This window comes from Candoia aspera, chromosome 1, assembly GCF_035149785.1.
Source record: "Candoia aspera isolate rCanAsp1 chromosome 1, rCanAsp1.hap2, whole genome shotgun sequence".
Classification (NCBI taxonomy): Eukaryota; Metazoa; Chordata; class Lepidosauria; order Squamata; family Boidae; genus Candoia; species Candoia aspera.
This window is the reverse complement of record NC_086153.1, coordinates 110,250,693-110,275,403: the sequence shown is the minus strand read 5'-3', so window position 1 is coordinate 110,275,403 and position 24,711 is coordinate 110,250,693. Positions and strand designations below refer to the sequence as shown.

At 37.8% G+C, this 24,711-nt stretch overlaps 1 protein-coding gene across 1 annotated transcript in view; it reads right to left on the bottom strand.

Annotated features, from left to right (window-relative positions):
- Positions 1 to 975: 975 nt before the first annotated feature.
- The window catches only part of FAXC (failed axon connections homolog, metaxin like GST domain containing), a 29,250-nt gene continuing 5,514 nt past the window's right edge, over positions 976 to 24,711 (bottom strand). The window contains exons 2-6 of the mRNA XM_063291016.1: positions 18,813 to 18,948; positions 16,292 to 16,488; positions 12,872 to 13,089; positions 10,786 to 10,902; positions 976 to 1,668 (exon numbers count right to left, since the gene is read on the bottom strand). Coding sequence (XP_063147086.1) covers positions 1,382 to 1,668; positions 10,786 to 10,902; positions 12,872 to 13,089; positions 16,292 to 16,488; positions 18,813 to 18,948 — 955 coding nt within the window. The 3' untranslated portion in view covers positions 976 to 1,381. The remainder of the gene's footprint in view (positions 1,669 to 10,785; positions 10,903 to 12,871; positions 13,090 to 16,291; positions 16,489 to 18,812; positions 18,949 to 24,711) is intronic.

The following is a 24,711-nucleotide window of genomic DNA, read 5'->3' as shown; positions in this document are numbered from 1 at the left end:
TTTGCAGTTTGAGATGTAATAAGTAGGATCCTGCGGTTAAACAACCATCTATCATTTCCCTTAAATAACTATAAACAGACCTACCAGGTAAAGACCTACCAGGGCAGAAATTACAGCTCCCAGCAGCATTTCTTCTTCCCAAAATTAAACCCTGTACAATTATATAACAACATTGGTGGACTTTGCAAGTGTTTGAGAAACTTGGCTACATGGTAGACAAAAGAGCTAAAAACAAAATACTTTACATATACAATTGTTATACTACATCCTGATATACAGCAGATGTTTGCAATATGCACATAGCCAAACCTGATTTGCTTGGCCAAAGTCTTGCCATGATTATAACCAACAGGTGTTGAATGAAAAGAGATATGTAGACTGGAATGCTAAATCAGTGGGAATATGCAGTCTATTGTAAGACCTTACTTAGTAAGAGGCTACCTATGTAAGTGGAAAGGTAGGGCATATCTCCAATGCATAAATAAATGAATGCAATCATACACTTCTATGAGAGAAAGTAAAAGTTGGTAACTGGTCTTGGGTGAAGACTAAGTCCATTTCTGCACCCTGGTGGCCCCAACCAAACAAGCCAGTGAGAATCAAGCTTGCTTCAGAATGCACAATCCAATTCTTTGCCCTCATAACTTGATCCTACAATCTTTTGATTTTAATATTATATTCTAGTCTGAATAATAACAGCAGGAGAATTTATCCAAACGATAAAAACAAAGGATGATGCATTTTCTCTTTTAAAAAAGTAAGGCTATCAAAACAAATTAAAAATAAATAAAAATAACTTTTATCAGAAAGGAGCAATAGATGATTGGTTTGAATGTAAAAACAAAATAGTTACTTTTTTCTTTTGCAAACGTTTCTTAGAGACCATGTATTTGAAGAACCTGTTTTACCACCTGTGCACGACAAAATGCAAGGGGTCACCTGGCACACCCAAAGTAGTAGAAAGACGTTATCATTCCTCATTGTGCTGATTTCACTGCAATGTACCCTGGGGGCAGGAAGTCCATTGAGGAGAAGGTTAGAACATCAAAATGAGATTTTCTTGACACTTTGCTTCTCTATATCATTCTGGAAAATTCTGTTTATTTTTTTTTAACATGAATCCCCATCCCCCATTACCTTCCTTGTCATCTTTTTAATTTCATAGTAAGCAGTATTAAAAACTGTTTGCCTAGGATCCATTGGAACTGTTTCCCAAGATGAAAAAAAGATGAAATGGTCCAAAGAGTATATGAAAATAGCATCGAGCATAATGGTCTTTTCCCAACCAACAAGGGGCTCTTTGAAACCTGAGTCAGTCTGCATGAGTCCCAAGAAGTATTAGTGCTTCTGACAGAAAATGGGATCGCATATTTTAGACACATCACTTGCATGGTTCATGATCTGTGCAGTCATCCATATCCACGTCAGAATCAAAAAGGGAATGCCCTGTGTAATCGGTATCAGGCGTTCGGGAAAAACTGTTATCAGGTCCTTCATCATCAAATGTTTCTGTCCTTGAATAAAAACTGAAGTCCTGCAGAGGTTGACTTTTACTTGCTTCACTGCTTTCTTCTGATTCATACAGAGTGTTGTCTTCGTCATGATGCCACTCTGGCCAGAATTTCCTCCTTATTCTCTCACAGTACATAGCAAGGTTAATCAGTTCTCCTGGAAAAACATGAAGAGGGGATGGAGAATAGCATTAGAGGGTTACCAAGCTATGAATCTTCAAACTACAATATCAGGCAAAGGATAAGGAAATTCTTAAATTAGCAAGAGGCAGCTTTCATGTTTGGAGACAACATGACAAATATATGGCCACAGCTATTTCCACATCATCCCACAATCCATCCATCCATCCATCCTTCAGAACTATGGTAAAATTTACCTCAGTAGAATAACAACAGATAGTCCATACAGGTTAGACACAACTCTCTGTTCTGTTCTACTTTAAAGTCTAAGGGTACCAAAACAGGAGCAGGACCCAAAATTTCAGAAAACATTTTGAAAAGAGAATATCCATTTCCCCAGTAGTCAGCATCATTTTTAATAGTATCAGGGTGGGGTCATCTTTTTTTTGGCTTGGGAAGTGCACTTTTGATAATGATGATTTTGCTTTGAGGTTCCAAGGAAGAGGGTTTTTTTTAATATATAATTCTAATTCAAGATTTTAACTACAGTAATAAAAACTAATACAAACTAAACTCAGAAAAAGAAAGTAAAAAGAGAGTAAACAGTGCAAAGAAAGAAAAAGGAAAGAGATAAAGAAAAAGAAAAGAAAATATAAAGAAGTGACTTCCAATCTTCATCACAAGTATAAACGAATTTGGAAGCTCTTCACCCCTTACAAGGTTACAAACAGATATCTCTTCTTGCCATATCCCATCCCTTATCTATAAGGAAATCCATAAGACATCAACTTTTCAATTCTGGTGTCAGCAAAAAGTCCATAAAGGGTTGCCAGGTTCTCATAAAAATATGTCTTATTTTAACCTTGATCAAATAAAACAACTTTATATTCTCTCCTTTTACCTCTGAAAATCTTAATCTTTAATTCATTCAAATGCTGCACTGTTATAGGATTTGATCTCTCTTCAACTTTTCTTTCCCCCTTGCAAAGGCTTCTTTGAGGCTTTAGCAAGTCTCTTTTGTAAATCCAATAAAAATATATTATCCAGGTCATTTTCTTGGTTTGTCATTTGTATTTCCCCTTTAATTTTTAAAACTTCAGCCAGCTTCTTTTGTACCTCCAGTAAAGAGTCCTTATCCTGGTCATTCTCTTGGCCTGTCACTTGTATTTCCACTTTAAATGCCTTCTCTGTCCTGTGATCCACATTTTTTTAATCCAATATTTCTGATTCCATTATTTCTGCATCAAGCAAAATTTGTTTCACATCTGTCATTCCTTCATTAACACCTTTTAAACATAGTCTATCCATTGAAGCAGACATCATTACTGATATTGTAGATATTGTGGCTACTAATTTCTTGGCCCCAGTCCTTGAAGATCTCCTTTAATATTTCAATATTATAGCATTTTGTGTCATTTTGTAAATCCCAATACTGATCCAAATCAAAAGCAAGTTTACACCTTTTCCTCCCCTCTTGCCTGGAATCTTTAGCCCTCTCTAATGTCTAACTTAAATAATAAATTCTCTAATTTATTATGACTTACAGTAGACAAAATAATTTTAGTTCTCACAAAAAGCTATTTATTTTATATAGTTAGTTCCAAAATCTTATAGTAAAAGTTTCAATATTCCAAATTTGTCTGGACCCTTAATTAGTTTACAACTTGCTTAGTTCAAAATCTTATTTAGCTTTTTGCCATTTATTTCAAATTTTTTAAGTTCTTAAACTTACAGTTAATTTTTCTTTTGTTCAGAAATTAAGATAGACTCAACAGGGGGCTTTTCAAACGTGTCATTCTGAAGATCTCTAATAGCTTTAAGATAGTTGGATAAGCAATTTCCAAAAATGATTAGAAGCGAGGTTAGCTTTGTGTCCTTTAAAAGGCTCTGCCGCAGTTGTGAGCTTGATGATTGATCCCTTTGTCTCCTGGCGCTCAAACCCACGGGAGCAGCATCCAGAGCATGTGTAGGCAACCTCCCGTCCTCTCCTTGTCCAGGGAAGTTCCAAAGAACCGGTCTACCCACCGGTTCTTCATTTTTGCCACAGTCATCTCCGCTCTGTTGGAGACACATTTAGTTCGCCATGCGGAAGAGATCTGACGACAGGGTTAGAACACCAGAAGGCGAGATGGAAATTTCACTTTTCCTTTTTCCTTTTTTTATTTTCTGAATTTCCTTTTTTATTTGGGGGACTGTCAAATCTGAAAATAGAGAGGTTAACTTAAGGCACCTAATATGCTTTAACTGGTAGGACTCTGGAGTGCTTTGCTTCAAGGCAAAAGATGTTCTGAAGCACACAGAGATTTGAACGTAGTACTTTCTACAATTCCTCAAACAAATGTTCTTTCCCCCGGATCAAGCACCAATGGTGGAGGGCACCAGCATGATCCCTGGAAAAAACATAGTAGTTTTAAGGAGAGCAGTCAGGTGCTCCTTTCACACTACCCATGTGTTTCAAAACACTTTTTACCTCGGAATCCAAGGCCCTGCATAGCACTCTTAAAGAGCCCCATATAGCAAAAATCAAGTCAGAGTTTTATGCCTTGGAATTCTAATGGCATGATCTGGGGCTGATCAAGGAGACCTCAATATAAAAGCAGGGGCTGCAAGTAGGCCCTGATTTTGCACCCATCAAGTGTGTAACCTGAGGCAGTCGCTCTCCCCTCCTGCTACAAATTCTTAGTAGAGTTAGAAATGCTGACATGCTTCCCTGGTTGGAGCAGCATCCCAGCCTGCTGCACTTTATATCTGAATATTTCCTTTTTTTAAAATAGTAATTTAATTAAAATAACAATTACAAAAATAAAAACTAATACAAATTTTTTTAAAAAAGAAAAAGAATAGAAAGTGCAGAAAAAAGAATAGAAAAAATAAATTAGAAAATAAGAATGTAGTAATGAAAAAGAAAAGAAATATATAAAGAAATGACTTCACCATTCATTACAACAAGTATAAACAATCTTAGTAACTTAATACCTTCTTAAAATACAACAAAAAATCTCTTCTTCCCATCTCTTTAAAGATAAACAAATCCTTAAAGCCTCATCACTTCAGTCCTAATCAGCAAAAGTCCATTAAGGGTTACCAGAGACAACAACATATCAATTTTAATCTTGATCAAATAAATGAACTTTATATTCCTTCCTTTCACTTTTAGCAATCTTGATCTTTAGTCCCTTCAAATAATGTCCTAGAACTTTATTCATTTTTTATTTATCCCTTCTTACAAAATTCTTCAAAACTTTAACAAGCCTCTTTTGTAAATCCAATATAGAAAAATTAACTATGTCATTCTCTTGGTTTGTTATTTGTGTATCCCTTTTAATTATTAAGACATCAGCTGGTTTCTTTTGTATGTCCAGTGTAGCATCTTTGTTCATATCATTCTTGTAGCCTGTCATTTTTAAATCCACTTTCAGATCAGTCTCAATCTTGTCAGGTAAAACTTGTTCCTCTTCCATAACATCTTTTAAACACAGTCCATCTATAGAGGGAGACATTATTAAAATTAACTTCTGGGTCCTTTGTTCAAAAATATCCTTTAATATGTCCAATGTTAAAATATTTTCTTTCAATCTGTATTAGTAAGTCAAGTTTGAGTGTTCTTCTCCTTTAATTGTAATATTTAGTTCCTTCTGGTTCCCTTTAGGGTCCAATTTTTAAAGTCTTATCTTATTATGTTTTTTTAAAGAATTCGAAACAAAAGCATTTTCCCATGGGAAGGATTCTTATAATTAATTCCAAAATCTCATTTCAAATTTATCTGGACTTTTTGTCCATTTGTAACTTTCTAAAATCAAAGTTTTAATCACCCTTTTGCTGTTTATTCCAAACTATTTTTTTTTAAGTTCTTAAACTTGTATTTAAAACTTCTTATGCTAAGGATTGAAGGAAACTCACCCAGTCCTGTAAAACATGTTGATCCAAAGGTTCCTCATAGCTGAAAAGCAGTTAACAAGCAATTTCCAAAAGTGATTAGAAAAGGAAGTATGCAAGCCCAGTGTCCTTTTGAAGGCGCCAATCATGGCTTGAGCAAGATGGCTATTCCCTTGTCTCCCAGAGCTCTAAATCTGCCAGAGACCACTGTCTTGCAGTCTCCTTGCAAGAAGCAGCTGTCTGGACCACTTGTGGGTGATCACAAGTCCTCTTCCAGTCCAGAGAGGAATTATCGAAGAGCTGGTCTACTTGCTGGTTCTTCATTCTGCCACAGTCTTCAGTCTGCCATTTCTCCCCCGGAAGCTTAGTGCCATACCTGAATATTTCCCAGCGTGCTCAGTCCTGTCCATAGTCTAGTTTCCACTCTTGAGTGCTTGTTCCTGAAATGCAGCTTATGTGTGTCGAACAGAATAGGTGCATAAACACAACCTACTGGAATTTCAGGAGGAATTAAACCTCAATAAACCTCCTATCCTCTGTGGCTAAATTAATTTTAAAATGGTTCCTATAGCAAGGAAATGCAGTTGAATCTTACTAGCTATTATTTCACTGTTTCAAGGCCACCCAAAAAGTTTTTTTCATTTCTATTTACCAACAGACTGTGATTATTTCTGAGAGGAAGACTGGCAATTTTATATACTAGCCTGAAAAATGTTCTTTCTCCAAGTTTCAACTCTGTTTTTGTTAACCTATTATAGTCATTTCATTGCCTTGCATAAAGCTCAAAACTCTGTTAAGTCCATATTAGGATAAGATTGTACTGTAGCTTTTTTTAAAAATCCCATCTCTATACTATTCCTCACAATACCCACCTTCATTTAGATTAATCTAAATAAACAAGAGTTTTGCAAGAAGCAGCACAAGGGGTAGCCTGATGCAAACCAAAATCTAACAAACCACAATACAATGGTCTCTCTGATGCAATTTTTACATTTAGAATTTTTCCCCATTTAGAAACAGAGTACAAATGTGTAATAGAATATAAGTTCATAACAAGTTTGAACCACCAGATGGCAGCATTTTTTGAAAATTCAGAGAGGGAGAGAGGGAGGGAGGGAGGGAATCCTTCATCATCCATTCATGTCCAGAATCTCCAAGTGCATGAGAAGGGTGTAGAAAGGAAAGGAAAGAGGAAGAGAGGAACGACTACAGAGATTTCTCTCAAAACAGCAAGATGCTTTGCATGTGAGCATTGTTTATGCATTGTTTGTCACAGTATGAACTGTCTCATTGCTATGAGTCCAAAATTACAGCTCTAGTTTTATGCATGTTTTGTTTGTCCAGGAAAAAAATGTAGCGTGGGCATCTGCTTGGGGAGGGGGGGGGGAGCAATGGGCACTTCCCTCCCACCCCCAATAAGCTGTAAATACCTGATTTCCAGCTTTCATCTTTAAAAAGAGCTATCCTGCAGAAATATAAAATAAAACATGTAGAGAACCTTCTGGTTGTTTTGTAAGCCTGTCCCTGCTTTTCAGTGTCTTTAGCTACTGAATGCACAGTCCTAGCAATGATTCACACAGAGCTGGTCTAAAGAAGGGTTTTTATCTTCCTAGTGGAAAGAAATTGATTCTTCCTGCAAAACAACTCAGAGATCCAGGGTTTGGCATTGTGATAACTCAGTAATGTGTCTAGCCAAGTCAAAGACAGGAATTCATCTTTTTAGCTTGGACCTTTAAAAAAAAAGTCAATTCTTCTTCTGAATGTCTAAACATGCAAACAGTTATCCTGCCAAAGCATGCTGAGAAAATCCATCACTGTAATATTCTTGTTCAAAGAGCAGGATGGTGAGTGAGAGATTGTGAGTTATGATAATCCTGCAAGCTAATCCAATATAGCAAAGCACATCCTCAGAAGTGGAGGGTGGGGAGTGGAGTAGGACGATTCTGCACAATCCTCCAGTGATTCAGTGATTTAGTCTCTTGGTTTGTGATTTAGTCTCTTGGTACATTGGGACTTTGGTGGGGAAATACAGTGAAGTTGACTATAGGAGCAATGAGGGGGTTCTGGTTTGGTTTGTTATGTGCAGAATTAAACAAGGCTGCAAATTTTCTTTCCTCCCTTCTCCTGAGCGAGGCCTTTCCTCCTCTTTGGTGCTAAGGCAACTTGATGAGTTTAGCTCATAAATTAGTATCTTCTCCAGCACCTGCCCAGCTGTCCTTGGGTAATTTGAAGATTTTTTTTGCTAAGCATTTGGATGGGAGACCAGCAGAAAATTCCACAGTAAGGGCTACATTGGAAAGCGATGACAAAATCCCAGGCCAAAGCAAGAGTAAAGCCCTTCCATATTGTTGCCTCCGGGATCACCAGGATTAATGCTCGGCCTGAGGGAGACTTTTCTGTGTTACTCTATATAGGAAAAGGCTTTTTGTGGAGACATCTAATCTTCACAAGAGAACAGAGCCTACTGATGGGTAGCAAGCCAGATCAAGCGCTATCAGTTGAAAGAAACTGGAGAAAGTATTTTATGTATTAGTTTTCTCTTTCTCTCCAAAACAGCATAAAGTGATGCTGAACCTCTGCCTCACCTGTAATAGGTATTAATTTGTTTTACTTTATCCAGTCTGTGACTGGTATTATGTATTGTGTTAGGACCTGGATAGCTTTCTCAGATTTCAATCCTTATAGATTTTAGCTGGATATTGACTAGATGCCAGATTTGCCAGTGAAAAAGAAGGGATGGACCTAATACACCAACGTCCCAAGATCAGACTTATTTATCTTGGTAGACTTGTCACTCAGCCTCCTGGATCATAAGACCTGCTATAAATAGTAGCAATTCTTTAACTGTATCAGATTTCTTTTTCTACTCTCCATAAAATATTCCTCCAGGTTTCCAAGATGAAGCAAACAGCTGTAGCTCAGTAGCAGATCTCTGTTGGGCATAAAGTCCTAGGCCTTATCCAATGCTTCTCGGAGAACTGACACCCTGCCGGTTAGTTTACGCAGTATTGGGCAAGTTATTTATCACCTCCGTGTTCCTATTCTAGATTATAGGCCTTTTAATCATCAATTAAATGGAACTGTGGTAATTATGAAAAAAGTGATGTTGGTCCTGTTGCTAAAAATATCCAATAGCGCACATATAAGAAAAATGGACAGACATTGCAAACGTATTCAACTTTTTTGGGAACGAGGTAAAGGGCGGATGCCCATAATGCATAGTCTTCAAGAGTTGAGTTATGTTTGTCCCATACCAAATCGGTGTGACTCAGTTTAACTTTAGAGCAATAGTAAAGTGCATTTAATGTGCAGCCTATGCAAAAGGCTTCAGATCTATTGCAAACATTTGTTGCTATGATTGGCAAAGGCAGCTGTCAATTTTTTATGGAAAAAATGGAGTATAACTTTTCAGAACAAATAAATGAACTGAGCACACAATGAACTGCAACATCAGAACTACGTATATCAAAAGTAGTGCTGATGCTTCTCCTCCGTATTATGTCACACTTCCTTGAACAAATACTTACAACACTCCATCCTATTAACCAGTGAATTCATGGCCCATGGGACAGGTTAATGAGAAGTCCTGTCATGTTGGCTTCCATACATTATTTGTGAGGATCATCCTAGCATTTTTTCTAAATTAGCTTTCCCCAACATTGTCACCTTTAGAGTTGTTGAACTATAAGTCCCAGGAAACTCCATTAGCAGTGACTGGATAAACTGGGACTTATTGAATTTGTACTCCAACACATTCAGATGGCATCAATCTGGAGAAGGTGGTCTAAATTATCTATGGTGCTCTGGAAGGCTGTTAAAGCAAAAAGCTTGGAGACAGCAGGAAATTCCAGGTGGTAATGTGCAAACTAATACTGTACCATCCACTATAATCAGAGTTCATAACCTATGCATCTTCTTACTGTATTAACAGAAGTTACTCTCATATGAGGCTAATCATAGGAACTCTAGATATATATTTTCCTAACCACCAAAGCACTATGCTAGCTAAAGCATCCAAATATTATCTAAAATGATCTAGTTAAAATTATGGTGGAAGTGTCTTTCATCTTGAAGCAGCTTTAATCTCTGGAGAAGCCATCGGGTATCACTGACAATAATTTAAGTTATAGCATTATCACCAAGAGCTAGTTTACTGTACCTAAGCAGCTAACCCACTAGGCTCACAACATCTTCCCTATACTCCCACAACATCCTTTGGGTCCTTGGCTGGTAAACTTTAGTTGCTCTAAGTCCAGATCCTCAACGTCACTGCAGGACCCAGCATTTACAAATATTCTGTCATGGTGACAGTTCACTACCTGTTCCACTGCAACACTCTTGACCCTTTCCCTTCCTTAAGTGCTGCCCTCCCTTTCCAGGCCTAGAGCATTCACCCTCCCTGTTCTCTTATTTCTTCTCATCTATCAGAACAGAGCTTTGGCCCTATGCACAAAGGCAACTTCCATTTTAACAGAAATGGAACTTGGTGTGCTTAGGCAGGCTTCTATTCCACATACACTGTCACAGTGTTTGGAACAAGTGCAGCTTGTCCCTTTGAAAGTTATAGGCAGATTGGTGTCTCAGAGTGAAAGGATGTGGGAAAACAGTTAGAAACTGTTAGCATTGTTCATTGCTCACTGGTAAGAACTCAAGGCATTTTGCCAAAGAACTGGTAGGTTTTGAGCTGAACAGAGCAGAGTAGAGCTTTTATTTACCTTACTATCTTTCATTTTTAAAAGAACATTCTTACACTTCCATTATATGTTTGAAAGTGTGCAGTGGATGTCTGGTGGGGTTTTCAAAGACCAATATAAGTTGTTAGATTCAAGAGCAGCACCTAGTACTTCTTTGTTTCTCCCATGACAAATTAGGCAGAGTGAAATATGGAAAACTTCAAAAGCTGAACAATTATGACCATGCCCCCCTACCATCCTTCATAGTGCTCATCAGATCTGATCTGCTTCCCCAGTTCCATGATCAGATTTAACCTGTGAATTGTATCAGTTCCACCACATGGTCTATTGCCCAGGACTTCCAACCAGCTGGCAAATCCTACCTAACAGGCTCCCTTTTGGACCTTTCCTAACAAGCAGATGCTGGAAGGAAAGGATTCTTGATTCACCCATTATTGGCTAGTGATGAACAAGGCGTGAAGCTGACTCAGAACAGGCGCTGTGCTTTTTTCATATTGCTACTGTACCATACACAGTATAAATGATACAGTGTGTGTGTGTGTGTGTGTGTGTGTATAATATTCTTGCTGGATTAGTGTTCATACCTTTAATGAGGCGCTCAGGCCTAGTTCCTGGCAATGTCCACATTGCCTGAGCCAGATGACCAAACACCGTAGCATCTACAGTAGAAAGTCTAGGTCCCATTATGTATTTTTTATCACCTAGATAAAAAATAAATAGATGCCAAAAAACATTTAAGCAAGTTGTAATATTTTATCTCATTTGTCCTTCTTAATGCACACACACTGTTTCAGTCTCATATTGCATAATGGTTGCTATTTCTTTCAAAAAAGTAAACTTAGCAGTCAACCTATTAGACACACATGATGGTTTGTACCAATAAATACATTATAATTCTGTAAAATGGAACTGGTTACTGTGATCTCTAGTCACTCAATGAATTTTACATTAATTAACCCATTAAAAAAGAGTATGGAACATTCAGTATATGTTTGGTTGTACCTGAAGCCTTTTGCTCTGATGAATTTTACCTATTTGTGATGATGTAGTTTTTTTCATAGGCAAATTGGCTCTCATATATACAGTATATACAGTATATACATACATACATACATACACTCACACACAGTATACACACACACACAGAGTTGAGAATGATTTGTTGAATTTGATAAGGGTTTTTTTTCCCAAATGCAGATGACTCTTAGTTATGGCAAAATCATAATTTTTTGCCATATCAATATTTTAGTCAATGTTTTATTTAGCCAAGTCTAGTCCCCTGTACAGAGCAACACTGTTTCCAGGTGACTAGGCAAAACGCAGGTGTTGATGCCCAATCCCAGGGACATACCATTTCCTCACAGTCCCAACAAGGGACTGTGTAGTATAAGATTCTTGGGCAATTAAGTATCTCATTATGTACTTTCTGCACAGAGAAATTCCTTGTGAAGTTTTTGCAGTGGAGTCCTAGGCCCCTGATATCACTCCAAACAGTCTTTGCCTATAAATGGGAATAGCAAACACTCAGGGCCACTTTTGGAATGGAACTGAAATCAGTGACCTCACTGATGTCAATGGAGAAACACATCTTCAAGGAACACACGAGATTCAGCTCAGCTGTGAAGCTTCTGCAGTAGCAGTTCAATATGCACAGAACATTTAGGTGACTCAGAGGAGCTTTTATATTTAATGACAGGAGAGACTTAAAATAATGCATTATACTTTCTGGAAAACACGTCTGAATCCTGTAATTCAGATTCAGGTCTCCAGTAACCCCAAATCTTCTGTCTCTGTCATCAGAAAGTTTCTTTATCCAGATATGATCCAGATTTAACAGGCAATACTGTATTGCAGATATAATGAAAATGTATATTTTCGAACATTGTACAATTGAATAAAAATGTTATTTGCCCTATGAATGCTTCTTATAATGTCTCAAAATGAATACCAATATATCCCAATATGTTACTGGGGTATATTGGTAACTGTGCATTATTGTATTGGAGAACATACTGTATGCCATAACTGATAAGACAGGAGCCTTCAACACCTTTTCAACAAATGAAGAGGGTTCTGGAATGGAGTTTGACAGCTCCTGACTATCAAGTCTTTGTTCTAAGGCAGAAGTTTCAAGCCACCTCTCTAATCCAAGTGCACATTGCAACTCATTCCATTTCAATGCATTACAGTACTGTAAGCTACACAATAGCTTCAATGCATTACAGTACTGTAATACTTCCAAATTATTTGGATAGGTGAGTCAAACTGCTTCTTGCATAGAATTATTAGATAAATCATAAGTAGTAATTACTGTTGAGGGCACTTGTCAATTCCAGCACCAAGCTGAAGAACAGCATGCTAAAATCTAGCCTGCACAGTTTGTGGCCCATTAACCCAAACATGATGGACAAGCCAGGTATAAGAGAGAAATACTGACTTAATAGGGGCTTCAATTAGGGCTGGAACAGGATAATTTGCATTGTACTGTAATACTTCATAACAGTTTAACTCAATGGGTCATTAGTCATGCAGGCCCATGTAAATTTGATAACCTCAAGACAGTCATGTGAGTAGCTAAAAATAAATAATCTGAAGTTTAACCTAATACCAGAAATTAGAAAGGAAGAAAGATTATGCATACAGAACTTAATGAAATGTACTACACATTACCCAGAAGACTGGCCAAAGAGCGCATATCTTTCTCCATCAGCATGTATATTTCTTCCTCAGAGAAGCGGCCAATGCCATGTCCATACATTTCCCGCTTCACAATTCCTTTTGTTATGTGGCACAGAATCCACTTCAGTAGGTCACTAAAGGGCCCACCAAGAGAGAGCATCTTCTGGGTCTCTTGGAGATTGTCCACCCATTGGCAATATGCTAAGGTCCTAAATATTGAAGACAACCACAACATTGATTTCCAGCAGTGCTATAACTACAGTAAATAAATACAGAACATGACAAGACAGCAGTTTCCCCACTCTGTTGTCTCTGTTGTACTAGAGGGAAAGGGTACTTCAAAGAAGAAGCACTGATAGGCAACACTAACCTATCTTCGTGTCAAACAAACAAACATTATGGGAATGGTAGTCAAGCTCATATGGAGGATGCCAGGTTGGAGATTAATGGATTACAATGTCTTACAGTTGGTTGTACTTTCAAAAAAGGAGTGGGGCAACTGGGTGAATGTTTCATATTAATAATATATGTTATAGGCCATCTTTCTATAAAATGTGCAACATTTTCTTGAAAGACTGAGGTTTGTCTAAACCTCAAATAAGGGGGATTTTCATGCAGAGGTAGAAATGGTTCAACTGGCTAGTGCAGCTTCCTCCAAACTAGCATCCTCTTGATACTTTGGACTTTTCTATAATCCATAGTCAAAATGGTGAACATTTGCAGAGGTGGAATCCAAAAAATCTGGAAGACAGCAGGTTGGAGAAGCTAAGGCTGTGTCCCTCATGAAAAGGTTTCAGATGCCCATATTACAGTGTTTGCCCTGGATCACTTTTTGGAGCCACCTAGTGCTATTTGCCATGTGGACATCTCACATTCTCTTTCCAACAGTACGTTTCAGCTTTAAGGATTGATGCTCTTGCTTCATGTATTCCTCTTCCCTTTCTTCCCAATCCCTTTTTTCGTTTTGTATCATATTGTTTAGATTGCTGGCTTGTAGACATCAAGAATCTTGTGTCTGTTAACTGTAGGTGAGCCTCTAGGTGCTTTTTGGTGGAAAAGCAGGATGAAGCTGCTTGGTGTAAAATAAATATTCTAGCTTTGAAGGACTGATGAAAGTAGAGTCCTGGACTAAAAAAGTGAGTTGATCCCTCTTCGCTCTTCCAATTGTATGATGTCGGTAACTGCAAACAAATGACTAGGAAGAAGTTGTGAAGCAAAGGATTGTCTTGTAGATTGATAACAACATATGGCAGCAATATTTGAGTGTGAAAATTATGTTGCATGGGATTGTTACTTCTCCCTCACAGCAGTGACCTCACACAGCCTTCTCCTGAGTATTTCACAGGACTATTTGGAAAGCAGAATAACCCCTTAGCTTTAAAAGGAGAGGGAGAGAACTATTTATAAAGCCCAGAGTATTTTCTAAGTGGGGTCAGGTCAGATCATAGACTGACAGAGGTGATCTACTAACTCTCCCTTTCCTCACGACTTTTTAATCAAGTTAAACCATGTTAGCTGACATTAGGGAACTTTCCTGGGAGTGAGGAGAAGGGAATGCAGACTGTCAGGTTACCATCATGGCTGATGATAGGCCTTTCTCTGAACATATGCTTTGTGCCTCTTAAATAATGCCAAATACACACAGCAGGCACTTCCACCAGGTGATTTTGAGAACTCTTGAAAAGCTTGATATTGGGGGCTCAGCAGCTTAGTTGGTGCTGGCAGAAAACATTCGGGAGTGGCTACAACAGGACACAAATTCAGTGATTTCCCTCTTTTTTTAAATGAGCAAATACTTTTGGGGATGGGGTTCATCCAGGATACAGCACTGACCCATGCAAATTAGAGCTGCTGAGAGCTTGGAGGAAGGAGAGAAAACACCAGGAGAAAGATCAGATGCCTTGGTCTTCCGTGGATCAGCCTCTTAATTATTTATGATGAGAAGCATCTCATTCAAATGGAAGAAAACATGCATCAACAGAGTCAGGTATAAAGGGAATAACAAGGAAGTGGTTTGTCCTTTTCTCCTGGGTCCTGAGCCTATACTGCTGAGCAGGAAGGCTTGAGAAAGGCACTGAACATGTTAAAATGTTTTATTTGAGCCATACTAATGTGCTTTCCTTAATGTTACAAGAAACTTACAACCTGCATTTGTAAATATGTCTTTTGGTTCCTTCTTGTTTTCCTCCCTATACTTGATTTGTTCACCTTTTCCCCCCTTTTTCACTTTATACACATGTGGCATAAGGGTCCTCAGGATCCTAGTAAAACATTCTAAAGCTGCTCCAGCTGCATTGTTCGGCAAAAGGCCATCCTTTGAAACAAACCACAAAAAAGACAGTCCTCTGGGTTTGCGGTTTGCCTGCAGATGTACTGCAAGAGGTACAGGTTGAGCTATGTCCTTCAACTTGCATCCGCTGGTTTTGTTAAAAGCAACGTGCATCTGTTGTCTCACGGCCTGAACTGCACATTCTTGAAACAAGCTTCCCATTAGCAGCAGGATTTGTGTTCATCTCCTCTTCCCACAACCATCAACTAATTGATGCATTAGCCTATTTTGGGAAACGCTTTGATAAGGAAAAAGTTAAATCCACATAAAGACAAGGTATTTTTAGGAACACAAAATCTTTCTATGGTGCTCTGCTTATTTTGTTATCATCAATCCTCCAGGTCAAGAAGGAGGAACCGTTCTATTGGCTCAATGAGGATTAATAAAAAATAAGCTGGGTGCAAACTAATGAGAGGAAATGGGACTATATATTTCATTAACCTTCCACCTAATCTGTCCATAAGATTGCATCCCCTCCTAGTCCATCAAACAGATTAAAGGACTATTTAATCTATTATTGCAATGAGGAAAGGGCATAATGTTTGGAAAGTTATTGCAAAATCTAAAAAGTGGTAGGTCTATGTGCATGTATGTATGCACACCTGTGCACACATCTCTTTTAAGACAGGGGTGAGCAATTATTTTAATCTGTTCACTTTGGTTTTATTCTGCATTTAGTGCATTTAACCCACTTGGTATTATGGTCCTGCCCACTGTGGCTATAAAAAGATTGCTAATGTTACAAGGGTTAAATTGGGGAGTGGTATGTCTTGGTCTTCTCCTAAAACTTTCCACGGGTTGGTAAAACTTTCCACAGGGTTGGAGACTTACAACAGAGAACTCCCAAACGTGCATTAAGTCTAAGTATATTCAAGTACTATGAGCACAGTTTCCCTTTAGGTCTTGCATACAGGTAGCTAAAAGGAGAAACACACTGGAAGCAGGCCCACGGCATGCACTGCATGCAGTCCTGTGCTCCTTACAAAAACTATGTTGACCATTGTAAATGTCTCACAGGGCAAATAAGTGCAGCTACAGTCTTTAATTCTTTCAAGAGCACTCCTATTCCTACAGCAACTTACCAGTAGAAGTGCTCCTCCACCATTTTTGTTACTGCTCTAGAAACAGCTCTCTCATGTGGGCCAAGGTGTTTGTTTAAATTCACTCCAAGCTTCTCTTCCAAAAAATCAATAATGAACTCTGTGCCGGATACCTTTTTGCGATTGTATTCGATCCATGGCATTTTCCCTTGGGGAGAAAGCTTTCCATCAAAGTAGTTCTAAGAAGCAAAACAACAGAACAAAAATAAAGCAATCACATGGAACGCAAACAGCTAAGTCAGGTTCAGCTCTTGCAATGAATTCAGTTCTGCTCCTCCATAAAGCTGGAATGATTACCTAATGTCATCTCAAACTTGTTTGCATTCTAAATCAGGTTTTCTCTGGCACAAATGTCAAAAGAAGGGCCTCTGAATCTGTTGCTCTCTATCTCTTACAGCTTTGATATCGGGGCTACAAAGTCCAGAAAACATACAGAAAACAGAAAAGCCTGATTTTTGGTGTCATCTAGTGGTCATCTAGAGAGCCAGTTTGGTGTAGTGGCGAAGGCACCAGGCTAGAAACTGGGAGACCATGAGTTCTAGTCCTGCCTTGGACATGAAGCCAGCTGGGTGACCGTGGGCCAGTCCCTCTCCCTCAGCCCTAGGAAGGAGGCAATGGCAAATCACTTATGAAAAGCCTTGCCAAGAAAACTGCAGGGACTTGTCCAGGCAGTCTCCAAAAATCGGACACGATTGAACGGATTAAAAAAAGAAGTAGTCATCTGGATCTTTGCAGCCCAGACATAGTAGCCATCCTCTCCCCTAAGGATTGAGATAGGTTCTATCATGAAGCACAGGGAAGCAATTTACAGCAAAGCAACCAATTTCAAATGACATCTGGAAGGTAGGCCAGGCCAGAAAGGAAGAATGTTTCTCTGACTAGTTAAGTAAGACTTACTAGCCCTAGATAAAATGAAGGATACAGTATTTGGCCTCTACTTCAGTCTCTTTAACATCTTGGGATGGCAATGCTTAACAAAAACGTTGTAACGAAAGTTCAAAACAAACAAAAATCCCTTTTCATTCCCTAGCCTTTTAAAAATTGTTTTAGTAACAGTGTCTTAACATTCCTCTTAAGCTGCCAACCCATGTGCTCTTATTTGGATTTTATATTACGAAAACTATTCTATAAATATTTTAAATAAATATATTCCTCATGTGGTTGCTATGAAGACAGAAGAAATGGGCCATCAAGGACTGTTCAAGAAACAAGATCTCACCGGAGGATTGGTAATAGTATCATTGCCATTATTATTACTACTGCTATTACTATTACAATAAGTAGTAATAATAATGTAGGAACTCTGAAAAGTATACATAACATATGGAGCATTTCCAGATGATATTTTTTGCCTAACTTAATGTCATTTACATAATTTTAGGATACAACCAATGTAATTTTTTATTCAGCATCCTTAGGGTGAGAGTGTCAAAGCTGGCAAATGAAGAGTTGTGATGCAAGTCCCCACCTTTTTTATCCACGTGTAAATGTCACATGGACATTCAAAAGGGGCGGAGATTGCATAACAATACTCTGTCTGCAATCTTAGCTAATTTTGATACCTTCACCCTGCAGACGCTGCTGCTTCCATTTATACTATATTAAGAACCAAAAAGAACATTGTTTCTTTCTCTTTGTTGAAAAGGAATGGTTGTAAACAATTGCTATTGTTACAAGTGATTTTACAAAAAACTCTTTCCAAAGGTCCCTGAGGGCTAAGTTAACCAGCTTAAGAAAACGTCTCTAATTACAATATATATGAACATTTATTTCAATTTTTCCCACTGTTCCCAAAATAATTTCAACTCTTCTTTACCCCACAATCTACCTTACTTTATTAGCATGTTCATTAATACACACACCCTCTCTCTCTGATCTATCTGTTCATTCCCCTACAAGACTGCCTCTGCTCTGTTCAAAGAGATCAGCTGGGTCAGTTTCTCATGTTTTGCTCCATTGTCCCACATATTAATTTTGGCATTCTGTTCTAAGAATGCCCTGTGTAGTTACTTTGATGAGCTAGATGGGAAAGGACATGCTTTCTGCTGCAGGACCTCTCTTTTGAAATAACCAGGAAGGGTGCTAAATTCTGTTCAGTAGCAATTGTTCTAAGGAATATTTAGAACTAATGCTGAAGTTGTTAACCTGGAATATATACTATTATTTTATTTTATTTGGTATTGTTATATTCTCTATTTTTTATCTTTTAATTGTTAGCATTCCTTTACATTCATTTTTCCCTTCTAATGGTTTGGAATTTGATAGTGTGTGTGTGTGTGTGTGTGTGTATCTCAACATCAGCCTTCTGGAATCATTCTTTATGTTTTCATGTCTAAGCTTTCCATAAAGAATAAGACACAGGAATGCAGCGCTGTGAAATGCTTCAGTTGCATAAAGATTGTAGTATTTGAGCAGTTTTACATTTCAAATAATTTTTAATAAAATATTGCTATTTAGTGAAGCTAAATTATTCTAGTCTGAAGTCCAAGATGCACAAATTTACCTGGTAGGGCAAATCAGCCATCCTCAAGTAAGTCTCCATTTTCAAACAAAAAGGAGATAAACTGGGAACACTATTGTTTGGCCTTGAGAACTGATGTAGTATGATGGCATCTTTTGAATCGACTTCTTGTTCTTTCCTAGAAGCAAAACAAGCAAGAAGGTTTACAAAGCAAAAGATGTCACATCTTGGAGAGCATCAAAGTATGTAAAGCACCCAAAGTACAATGCAGTTGCTGAAACAGAAACTCTATCCATCTTTTCTTAGATTACGGCCATTTTTATTCATCATTTCTGAAGTTTCTAAAAGGCACTTAGCAATAGCAAAGTAAGCCAACAAGCAAAGTTGAATTTGTATTAGAAATAGCTACAAGCCTTTCCAAGTTTCACTGATATATAGGGCCATGTGTATTATGATTATAATGACATCACATATAATAATAATGTCATGTTCTGTAAGTATTGCCTGCATTGTAGGTTCAAGCCTTGATTCCATTTAGTTGGTATCATATAGCAAACACCAGGCTGTAGTAATTTAAAAGCATATGAATATTAAACTTAACTGAAAACAATACATACTTGTAGTGGGCAAAACAATTTGCAGCTCTGATCCTAAAGTATTCACAGAAAAGCCTAACTTTAGGCTTAGGGTTTTATTTCAATTTTATTTCTTGCAAACAAGCCTCTCATCTTCATGGTACTACATGCATTCATTTTACACCCACTTTCATGATTTTAGACAATTGAATTAGGATTGTACAATAACTAATCCAATTCTCTCAAGTTTGAAAATAGTTTCAAAATCAATTTTAACTAGGGCTGCAATCTTGCTGTGGGCAAACATGATATTTGAAACTTCACAAAGGAATCAGCAGACTGGTATCTAAATTTAGTATCATTAATTATTTAATTTTACTGATGTAAATGGTTTAGTCAGTCAGTTACAAAATAATTATTCATTTTTATTTACTATTCATTTTATTTCTATTCTGTCCTTCCCCTAAGAAGCCCATGGCACTAGATAATAAAGATTTCTGGATTACAGAAATATTTATTTAAAACACCTAAAGCATGCACTCATAACACACAAAAAGCACAGTGCAGTCATTGTACTGCATCTCTCTCAAATTTCCAAAGATAAAAGATGCAGAATTTAGTTGAACTATGGATAAATAGGGACATCACCCTGCACAAATCATTAGAATACTGTGCATTGTTCATCCAATTGTTTCACTTGGTGTGATACCAAAACATATGTCTGGTATCATGGAAGAGCATTTCAAAGAGACTTATAGACCTTTGCCCCCATACTGCCAGGCACTAACTTTGATTCTGTTGTTGGATTCACACACTGTGCTATGAAATAACATGGTTTGCTTTGGTTTTGGCTTAGTGCAAGGATGAGCAATCTATGGCCTAAGGGCTATGTATCGCTTCCAGGCCTCCATTAGATTAACATACTGAAATTTGATAGCCAAGCACCAACATTTGGTGCTACTTTTTTTTTTTGCCCAAAGAATGCAAAATAACCATATGAAGCCTTGCTTAATAATCTTACTCTTCACCTTAAATCCCTCCCCAACCAGAAAAAGAGCAAAATTTATCATGACTTGACATAATATATGAACAACTCATCACTACAATCAGTGGTATTATTTACAAATATCCTATGTGTGATTCTGCATTTCGGCCACAGATATCCTTGTCATTCCTGAGTCCCTTTGCCTCTCTCCGCTGAGCACTTAGAGATTATTCTTCCATCAGAATAAACTAATAATGCTTATCCCAATTTCAAAATTTGCCATGGATATGTTCCAGCCTACTTCCAGGACACCAGACCAAAATTTAGCTTCAGTTCCAGAAAGTAAACATTACGTCAATGCCAAGAGACTGAGAGCAGACTTCAGGCTGGAGTATTAATTATAAAAAGAGCCACAAAGAGGATAAGATTAGTGAAAGTGAAGCAGGAACACCATGGAGCTCCTTTTCCTTTCCTATTCACTCTTCTCTCATCTTGCCTGCTTCATCACTCCAACCTGTAATTTCTTCAACTTTCTCTGAGGCAGCAAAAACAAAAACGGCCTCTTCTAGATTCTCGTGAGGGACTATTTCCCTCATGCAGGCCATTGGGAGAAATTCTCATAACACCCATGATTCTTTGGGGCAATCTTGGTGCTTTGGAGTCTCTAGCTCCTACAACATGGCCAAATCCTTTTATTTACTGGCTCAAAGACCTCAGAGGGCCAGATTTTTATTTTTGGCACTTTTGGGAGGGATGTGGGGGAAGGCGCTTGCTCAGTGAACATGTCTCAACCCTATAGAGCAGTGTTATAGAGGTTTAATGAATCTATCCTACAGCTTAATTTGTTAACAACAATAAAGAGAGGAGAAAATATGGCATCAAATGTTGGCAGTGCAGCCTTGAGAGGTTCGTGGGACAACTTGTGATCCGCAAACTTCTGAGCCCTGCTATATAACAGAATATTAATCAAGGCTGAGTACACAATCTCTCTTTGTTTAGGAACTGTGATCCAGGGAACACAACCCTCAGTTCTTCCTCTGGTTGGTATACTCTGACAAGAAGCAAAGAAGGCTTTTGTGCTTTTATCTCTGCTGTTCATGATGGGTAGATGATATGTGCCTTACTGGTATCTAAATTGTAAAGTGAATACATCAGTGGCTTTATTGCTGTATTTCTTGCTCTCAGCCGCACTCTGTAGCTAATGATATTTTGAAACACTGACTGATTGTTGTTACAAGAATATGCTGTTATGACTCAGGCCAACACAAATCATATTTCAGGATCAATCCATCTAACTCATTCTACAAGCTTGCTGAAAATATAGCATAAAGGCATTTTTCCCTACTTTTGGTTAGCTCCTTCTCTCCTAATTATTTATCTATTTTTATTTATTTACTGGGGTTTACATGCCACTCCAACCTAACAGGACTCTGAGAGGCTCACATCAATTAGAATCATAAACCTGTATAACAAAATAACAGAACCACCATAGCAGAAACAATAACAGAAAATTACAAAGAAGACTAAGGCTACAGGAAATAATAACATCCAAGCACAACCCAGGGTATGGGATGTCCATCAATAATCTGTAATAGCTGATAACTCATTTTATATTATCGACAATCCTACCCTGATTTGTCTTTATTATGCATAGATACACAAAGTTTTTAGATATAAGAGATACTTGCTTTCTCCCACTTATCAGAATGATGGGTATTTTACTTAGCATAATTTATCAGAACGATCTCTAGAATGTTTCCCCCCTCCCATTAATCAATAAATCTATCTATGAATTGCTGCACGAGGTGCCAGTCCAAAACAATTAAGATTTGAAGTTATGGTTCTCAAAGCTTGATCTTAGCAGCCTTTTCAGCAGCCCCTGATATAGTGGGATTACAACTCCCAGAATTCCCACCCAACACAACTAATGGTCATGGAGCCTGGAAATTCTATCTGTAACATTCTCAACTTATTTGGAGGACTCTGAGTTGGTGAATGCTGGTTAGCAGCAATAATAAAACTACTATGACTTACTGAGATCTATTAATTAGATTTATAAACTGACTTTCCTTCCAAAATTCAAATTGTCATGCATAATGCTCCTTCCTCCCCTTTCTTCCCACAACAACCCTGTGAGAGAGGCTGGTTGGGCTGAGAAAGAGTGATCGGCCCCCAATCCCGCAGCAAGCGTCCATGGCTGAAGGTGGATTTGAGCTTAAATCTCCCTGGTGCTAGTCTAAGACCTTGACTGCTATACCAGATTGGCTCAGGTCCTGGTGTACAGCAGTCAGAGCCACATAACTAACCTGTGGAGAGCTACAGAGATGTCCTTATATGGTGATAGTTACAAAAACATGTTTTAAGCTCAGGAAGCGAAGAAAACATTAGAAAGAAATTCAAAATGGCTCCTCAGCTCCCTGGGGTATAAGAGGGAAGGAAGGGAAAACGCAGTCAAGCTTTCAAGATTCTGTTACTATAATCTACCTCAAAAGAGTAGAGTTCCACTCATTCTTGTTAAGTCTGTTTCCTCACCTGGCCTACCTCTAAGGGCTCACCTAACCAGGGCACTCCTTACTCTCTTACGCTCAGTTTAAGTTGCTTGCAGGATTTACAGCAAGCACAACAAGCTGCCTTAGAAATTTCTCTGAGTTCAATAAAATATTCTCTAGAAGTAATACTGTTTAAGTTAGGAGTACATGCACACCTCCTTAGAAAAGAGCCCTGTTTAATGGGATTTACTCATGATTAGGACTGTGCTGTTACAAGGTAATGCTAGACATATCTGCTCGTCCCCCTTGAGTTTATTGGGACTTAATCTCAAGTATATAATGTCATAATCACCTATCAATTTGCTTAGGATTTAAATATTACCAGTAATAAATCACATCAGTTAAAAGTAGGATAATCACCTATACAAATTTTTCCCAACACATTTCCTTCCAGATATTTAAGAATTCTGGAATTATGATCAAACACATCTAACAGGCCTTAAAGAAACAAATATAAGAGATTCGTATAACAAAATCTAAATCCTATGAGCCATTATGGAAGATTTATACAATGAAAGGCAGGCAGGCAGGCAATGATCTCCTTTAAAATAATGTAATAATATAGGCTATTAGGTTTGTAATTTAGTCATAGTAAGAACAATTAAACACGTATGTAAAAATCTATGCTTCCATATCTCCACTAGTAATCTGAAAGTTTTGAGACTGCATCAAGAGAGTTTTATAACTGGGTCAAGAGAATATAAAGCAATTCACACTTAGGCATAAACTTGATTAAATTAAGCACAACTTCCTTCTAAGCAGGTATGCATAGAACTGCCCAATACAATACATTCTATTAAACTGGGGAGTTATTTGGTAGTTACCAGTTACAATAGTCACTGGTCTTACTCTTCAATGTATTCTTGTAGCGAGTTCAAGAACTGATCAGCCAACTTTTAATATCAAAACAACCACAAATAAATTATTCAGAATGTACTATGTGAAACAATGCTAATATAGTATTAGGCTACATCTGGATAGACCCAGTTTTGAATCCCCACCCAGCTATATAATCCTCTTTAATTACTTTTAGGGCAATTGTTATATATCAGCCTACCCTACCTCACAGAGTAACTGTGGTGATAAATTTGAAGAGGGAACAATGCAGGACAGGTAGACTATAAATTAAACAAATAAAACAAACTTATCTGAATCACTTCCAAGTAAACTGATCCTCAGATCTGCCATGATTTTAAAACTATCATTTTAAAACTACTTAAACATTGGAAGATCAAAAGATGGAAGAGCTGGACTTTGGTAATTCTAGGAATCCTTTCTCTAAAAACACCTACAAATCCCAAGACATATACCTACCTTTTTGGTAAGATATTGCCTTGAATTTAGAGGTGCTTTCTTCCGAAGACACATGAATTAGTGCTGCTGTCATCAGAATGACAAAAGCAGCATTGTGCCACAAGCTCCACCCCTTTTGTGCATGCATGAGATGTTATGGTACCCAAAGTAAAGGTATACAATTGATGATGGGCTACAAGTGTTTTTGAGTAGCTGGTCTCACGAGATGTTTAAATTAAGTAACTATCTCCAAATTCAGAAGGGCATTAATCCCAGCAGGTTTTAATGTACTTCCACGGAAATTTGTTCTTGAAGGGAAATTTAGGGGGAAAAAAATCTTTTCTATTAAGACTGTGTCCTGGTAGAGAAAAGGGAATTGAAAATGTGGCTCATATTTTGCTGCGCTGTCAACTTCACAAAAATGCACAGCTATACTTTAAAACTCCCTTTTTTACATTTTCAGGGCATTCAGATCTATACTACATATAGCTGCTATTCACTGATCTGCATGACTCAGTTTCACTGAATGTGGCCAAATT